The 7,500-nt window shown below is 32.8% G+C and overlaps 1 protein-coding gene across 3 annotated transcripts in view; it reads right to left on the reverse strand.

The window, feature by feature from the left end:
- The window catches only part of LOC113812326 (Ubiquitin specific protease 8), a 36,794-nt gene that overhangs the window by 9,031 nt on the left and 20,263 nt on the right, over positions 1-7,500 (reverse strand). For all 3 annotated transcript variants that reach the window (XM_070123748.1, XM_070123750.1, XM_070123749.1), the window contains exons 5-9: positions 6,131-6,276; positions 5,864-6,032; positions 3,285-3,444; positions 480-627; positions 1-83 (exon numbers count right to left, since the gene is read on the reverse strand). The exon at positions 1-83 is cut by the window's left edge and continues 378 nt beyond it. In XM_070123748.1, coding sequence (XP_069979849.1) covers positions 1-83; positions 480-627; positions 3,285-3,444; positions 5,864-6,032; positions 6,131-6,276 — 706 coding nt within the window. The remainder of the gene's footprint in view (positions 84-479; positions 628-3,284; positions 3,445-5,863; positions 6,033-6,130; positions 6,277-7,500) is intronic.

Here is a 7,500-nt window from a genome sequence, read left to right on the forward strand (position 1 = left end):
TGGAGTAGCCTGAGGCTTACCGTGTGGACTTGGGGACGGAGTTACTAGGAAGGCATTATCCAGATCTGGATATTCAAAGTTAACTGCAGAAAAAAAGAAAGAGTAAGTAAACCTGCTGCAGAAAGAAAATGTAATGGTCTGTAAGTAGATATCAAACTTAGATTACATGTTATATATTTCTTATCTTTCCCCCAATGCAATATTTTCCAAATATACATAATTGTGAATTACAGAAACATATACTTAAAGTCGTTTTCGGAAATGTGTAAACATATTCTTACACAATGGATTAATTTGAAAAAAACTTGTCTGTGATGTCAATGCTAAAATATTTTAATAATAAGTAAAAAAAATAAATAAAATAGTAACAAATAAAGAATACTGTTAACTTTATAGAACTTACAATATATCAATTTTATAATTAAATATATAAACAATCTAGTAGTTGTGTTTAATATAGTAAATACAAAGACACTCACGTGAATCTTGGACTATCTTTGGAGTGGTTGACGAGGCTCGTCTTTCCACTCTGGAGTTAGTGGTAAGCATTGGATACATGAGAAGCCACATGTCATACCCACCTTGTAGCACCCATGGCTGGCTCTTGTACTCTTTGCCTGGATCCCACTGTATCAGAGAAACCCTATTATTTTATAGCTCTATCTTTTGCTTACAGGATTTAGATTTTTCTCAATGGTACATGCTCTTACTGAAAGAAAAACTCTTAGCCTCTTCTTTACCAAAACCCATGTGGACGTACAACATAATTCTAAACTTATTGTTTGTTTCTATTCATCTAATGGGCCTGGTACTGGTCTATTATTGCTGCTAAGTAGGTCCCTAAGAGCATAATAATCAAGTCCAAATGGGAATTTTTAGTTGGTCTCTCGACTTTGAAATGCAGCCTAAACACATTCAGAGTGAACACCATTTTATAGTGCATAATGTTGGAAAGTGACTACAAAGATAATACTATAGTGACATGTGATAGTGAAATGGAGGTAAGTGATAATACCTGAAAAACAATTAATTCATATCAAGAAGATTTTGGTTAATGTAGTAGTGATGACACTCTGTGATCTGTTGTTTGAGCCAAAGGATGATAAAATGAACACACACACACGCATGTGCACATACACATGCACACAATCTTGTTGGCATATTCTTTTATGGACTAGATGGTCAAATATAATCCTAGATTTCTCTGTATGTGGAGAGTAGCAACGTATGGCATATGAAGGTAAACTATAATTAAGGTTAACAAAAAAAAAAAAATCCAAATATATATAGTATCTAATTACTTTTGATGCCAGGATACAGATCTACATAAACTGGTAATGGGAAGAACAGCTTCAGTCTCTTTAAAATGTATCATATCATTGTCTCTTTATTGTATTAACTTCTCTTTCTTTCATATTGAAGTCAAGTAGCAGCTTTGTAATTTTGCAAAATAAAGCAAATAAGTTTCCATCATAATAGTTCCTAAAAATATGAGAATTGCAAGTCCTCTACCTCCCCCCCCCCCCAAAAAAAAAGGATCTGATTATTGTTTCATTAAGGCAAAATTTGGATCTTTGCCAATATAGCGCTTGAGTTTACATACCAGAAAATATAAATTTCAGTGTCACACATCAAAAGTAGAACATAACATTTTTAAAAAGTTAAACCTCATGTATAAAAAGAAAGAAGGAATTGATTACTATAGGCATGTAAATAAACTGAATAATAACTAAAAACAAAAAACAAAAAAATAAAACAATGAAATATATTTAGATGCATTTACATGTATCTAGCCATATAATCAGTAAAAAACAACATATCCCTTGAAGTGACTTAGGCACATGATAGTATGATGTGCGGAGAGAAGTGAGAGAGGAAAAGATTGGGATATAGCCAGAAGAAATATGTCCTACAATATCAGAATTACTTCTTCATACTCATTACATATCCTTCACAAGAAGACAGAGGCAGGGAACATAACTGTACAATCGGCTAAAGGAGAGGATGGCCTACAAAGGGAACATGGATAAGACTGGAGGAAACTTGCCAAACAATGCTAGATATAGTTGTGTACAATATGTGTCTCACTGATAACAAAAGTCATAGGTAAGAAACCTGCCAGTTTTGATGGGACCATGCACAATTGAGGTGAATAGGATTTTAGCAGTTAATGTATTACAGTACTCAACTACATTTCCAGCATGTAAAAGTTATTCCATTGCCAATGGAGGATAGCTACATAATCCAAACTTTTATAATCTATATACTTTGACAGATAAATCTGAATAAAACTTGGACTGCATCATTATCTAGTCTGGCTTGTCTGTCATGCTAATTACAAAAAGATGTCTGATTTTTCTAGTTTTCCTAAAGAAAATGTTGATCTTTAATATTTAAAGACTTTAATTCTGCATACCAATTAAGTGTAGTTAATCACTGTATATCACATAGATCACTGATAATGAGGACAATTGTGGTAAAGAAATCTGATTACAGAGGACACAGCAAGGGATTAAGAACAATAATGATAAATGATAAACAATAATCGTATGTAGCTACATAATTTGTATGAGTGTTCTTACTTTTATGCAAGAAACCTGAATTTACTGAAGCATAGGCAAGAATATAAGTAAATTTGTCTATTCGTGAACTCTCATAATTCCCATAATTACTAACTATTCACAAGTCAATCATATAAATAAAATATTCAGAGAAAATTATTTAGGTTTTCTCCTATTTGCTAAGCTTATTCCAAAATATTCTGCTTTACAACAATAATCTAAGACTTTGTAAAAGATATCATCAGGAATACATCTGTGCTAAAATAATCAACCCAAAACTTCATCTCATTATCAAAGAGATCCAAAGTAGAAAAGGTGAATATGAAGGGCATAAGAGAATACCATGCCCATGCATCCCAGAAGCCAGATAAAGACTGATAAAAATCCAGCATTTCATTCATTCAGCATCTCTCACACCTTAGGAAGAGAGCAGAAGAAGAAGAAGAAAAGGAAAAGGAAAAGTGGGAGAAGAAAAGACCATGCAAAATTAGTTTAGATGAGGGCTGAGGTACTAGGTACGTGCGACACCCTACATTGGGCCTTAGTCTCTATCACCTAAGCTCCCCACAGCAATAACAAGCAAGGGATTTAGGGGGAATGATGACAAGACCTTCCATGCCTTTATGTATTAACTGAGTAAAAATCACATCCCTGAAATCTTGTCCAAGATCAAATCCTCTAGACCACCCCCATTACCCTCTACTAAACTAAATTTTCTCTTACCTTCACCATGGCATCTATGAGGCACCTGAGAGGGGCTGGCAGAGGGGGTTGTTCAGTCACCCAGTCCACAAGTATTAGGAAATCTACTTTGTGACGCTGTGTGACCCAAACGTTCCGTGCACTATCATCTAGCTCACTAGCTATTCTTCCAGCTGTTAACCTATTGAAAGAAAAAAGAAAAAAGTTCTCTTAAAACTTCAAATCAAATCAATAACCATCCATTACAGGGAATGTCTACCAAGGTTTTTGGTAGAAAACTTTATTGCAGCTACTTTCAATGTCCACCTGAATTATTATGAATTTTCACCTTACCTCAGAAAATTAGCAACTGTGACATAATTATTAGATATAATAATAATAATAATAATAATAATAATAATAATAATAATAATAATAATAATAATAATAATAATAATAATAATAATAATAATAATAATAATAATAATAATAAATTCACTTAATATAAGACCAACCTTCATTTTTTTTTTCTTTTTTGATAATCTAGAAATTCTGGGAAGCATTAAAAAATAATAATAATAACAAAGAATTTTTGTACACAAATCAATAAGAATGTTATGCAAAATATTTAAGAAAAAAAAATTGTCGAAATTGAGAAAGGTGCCTCTGTCATACTTTAGATGGAAGATGGTTCTGTTCAGAAATGACATCAGAATGCTTGTTTTATATTGGGAGGATTTTAGAGAAATTTTCTAAAATAGTCCATTTATGCTGAAAAACACCCAAAGCAGTGATACCCCACCATAAGATAAGTAGCCCAGCACGTAACACTGTTACGTGCTGGGAATTTCCGCAAGACTTCTTAATGCAGGTAGATGATAGGGGATTATGTTGTATGAAGATCATTCTTCTACCTCTTCTTGTTAATACCAAAATAATCATTAAAAGATACAAAAAACATCAACTACCACTATTTCTAGAGTATACTTACCTATGCATGAAAGCTTTAGCACATACATTTTTTGTCTGAAATATACATATTATGGTTCATTTTGTAGATAAATAAAAGATCTGGGGAATAGTGAATACAGTTATTTTTCTGTGCTTCTTGTAAAAGTGACATATAGGTGAAAAAAACAAATTTCATTATGACACCAAATAGTCATCTTAGTAAAAAAAATTCCCCCCAAAATCCATAAAAGTTTAAATAAAAAAAGGTTTCCTAAACATTATCCAGATTTAGGATGAATCTGTTAAAAAAAAAAAAAAATCAGAATGCCTGTGCAATTTTTTTGTATTCTTTAGTATTTTCCTACTTTGAACAAGTTTTTTTTACCATATCTCATAGTTTTCAGGTGATTTTAAAAATAATTGATCTCAGAGATCTTACTAGGATCAAAATAAAAGGGTGTAGTTTTCATCAAAATTGGCAAAATAATTTTAAAAAATAATAATAATATATTTTTTTTAAAGCTGACGATCCCCCTAACCCCTTGGATGCTATGTGCTTGTAGGCCAGGTACACACAAACCCTCATATGTGGTGTCAAGACAACTTACTTCCCCTTTGGCTTGCTATTATCTATTTTTTAGATACAGATTCCCCCCCCCCCCTCCATTTCTAGTTAAAGACTGTCTTCCTACCATAGACTCCTATCTATCTAGGTAGTCCATAACTCTGCCAGTCACAGCAAACAGGAATAGAATCCTGAGCATATACACAGTGTTCTTGGAGCTGGCACTCTCCCAGTCATGGCACACAGATGGTACATTCCACACTTATTCAACAATAGGAATACAAGAGCTCCTTAATAAGTGCTCAATGAGACAATCACCCTCTAAGAGCTTTGTGCACTTGTGGCAAGTCATTCCCATCACCCCAGCCTTCAGTCATAATTCTCAAGACAGTATGTTCCTGTCTCCCCAGTCCTCAGCCAAATTCTTCCATGATGGCATGTTCATGTTACTTGCCACTCAGCCAATTCTTTTTATGACCTCACCACATCATCCAGATACAAGAGGTTAAATATTTGATGCATTTATAAATACACTGTCCACTGTGGTCTATTTTGTTTTAATTTAATTTAATTTAATTGATGACTCACCAAGGATTCAATTACTAGGCCTACTTGACCTCACCAATTCACCCATGCCCGTAATTTTTCTTGGAAAAATGTTTTCATCTCTATTATCATGACTTTTTTTACAAAAACATTAACAATAATCATAACAATGATAATAATTACTAAAATAAACCAATAATCATAATCATAATAACAATAATAACAAAAACAATAAAAATGATGATGATAATGATAACAGCAGCACTATTTATATAAATAATAGGAACAAAAATAAAAACTCCTTTTCAAAATCAAGGACTGAGGTACAGACCTACCAATGAATGCTTAATAACGAACACCTTTGTGACAAAACACATGTGTGTAGAATGGTGTTAAATGGTGTGTAAAAACAATAATATAAAACTATGGTAACCAGTAAGTTCATTAAATCTATAAAAACTCACAATTACTTTTCCTGTCAAATAAACATTTAAGCAAATGTGAATGTACAAACACATCTCTATGAAAATTTACGATACAAAAATAGAATGTTACAAACCCTGGATTCAGTATTTCTTCAGGAATATTCATCACATTAGAAACTTTCATTTGGGATTCTAGAAAGTCCTCTCTAGGTCTTGCATCAAGGATGAGATAGGAGGAGCACCTTTCCTTTATGAGGGAGTAAAGTTTCGTGCATGATATACAACCTTCCTCCACTAGCAACCCTGAAAATATAATACTCATTAATAAGACACCTTCATGCAAGATGAAATGGTGCAGTCTATAATCCAAGATAGGGAGTATTAGGATGTAAATTTTATACCATTAGATGTGGGTGATGATGGGGTCTTGGATATTTCAGTGACCTTCTTTACTTGCTTTTCCTTTTCTGCTTGCTGGCATTTCTCTGCAGCTTTCTTTTCCTCTTCTTGCTTTTTCTGTAATAAGGCACTAGACTTGCTTTCATATCTGTAAGAAATGGAACCTATATTATATTCATGTAGCCACTGCCACAGAAAAATGTTTCTATTGAATTCATGACATAAACATACAAGGTCTATGTCATCTGGGTTGATATATATATATATATTCACATCACTGAAAAATAATGAATGAAATCTAAAACAACAGCTACATTCCATATTTTTTACAAAACAAAAGGAACAATTGTAATTCTATTTTAACCCAATGCCGCCAGGTAAAAAAAATTAGCAAGTGGACATAATAACGTGATTGTTGGCACACATCAGCAGGAAAGGTCATGATACGATGCCATCCGTTTTTCAGTCCACAACAGCGATATCATGTACGTAATGCCACCCGACGGCTAGTGGTTAAGATGTAGTAATTCTTTAAATTTTAAGTTATGAATTACTAAGACTTGATCAAATCAACTCAGTGGTTAAAGTACTATCAGCTGAGGTAAAAATATAAGCAAGCATATGTCTTATGCAACAAGTATGAAATTTGGACTTTAATGTTTTGAGATTTACAGTGTTACCAACAATGATAAGAGATTGGTGTATAGCTGTGTAATACAATTATTTAGCTCCTCTTCATATTTCTCATTATAATTAACTAAACATTACCAATCAGTTTGGGAAGTTGGACAATAAACCTTCTAACACTTCCTAAAAAATAATAGTATAACATAGAGGCCATCAGCAACAGCTGACAAAAAGTACTGTTCTCACAGTTTAGATACAGTCATGCCAACAGTTTCATGAAGGAATATAAATATTACAATTTTAAGAAAATAACTGCAATATACATAATTCTGTACCAATATTTTTCATATACTGCAATATATCGTACATAGGTAAATCAGTAATAAAATTTTTAGTAAAAGATAAATTATATCTGACACCATGTTAATTCCTATAAAATAACCAACACCTACAAGATATCATTAGAATCTACTTTACATCATGTTTATAATCACCAGTTACTGACATTGCTTTTCTATTATCTTAATGATATGGTCAATATTTCCATACTATTGCACAGAATGTACTCTAAACACCACTCCCCTGGTTGATAGAAAGGTTGGGAAAGTAAGCTGTTAGCAGTAAGGGCACGAGTCCCTACCTCCGGATATGTGCACATTTTACAATACACTCAACATTAGATCACAAACATAAATGCTAAATCTGCATTGTGGAAAGAAATAAAATCTATTTCTGGAACTACTGG

This window comes from Penaeus vannamei, chromosome 7 (genome assembly GCF_042767895.1).
Source record: "Penaeus vannamei isolate JL-2024 chromosome 7, ASM4276789v1, whole genome shotgun sequence".
NCBI lineage: Eukaryota > Metazoa > Arthropoda > Malacostraca > Decapoda > Penaeidae > Penaeus > Penaeus vannamei.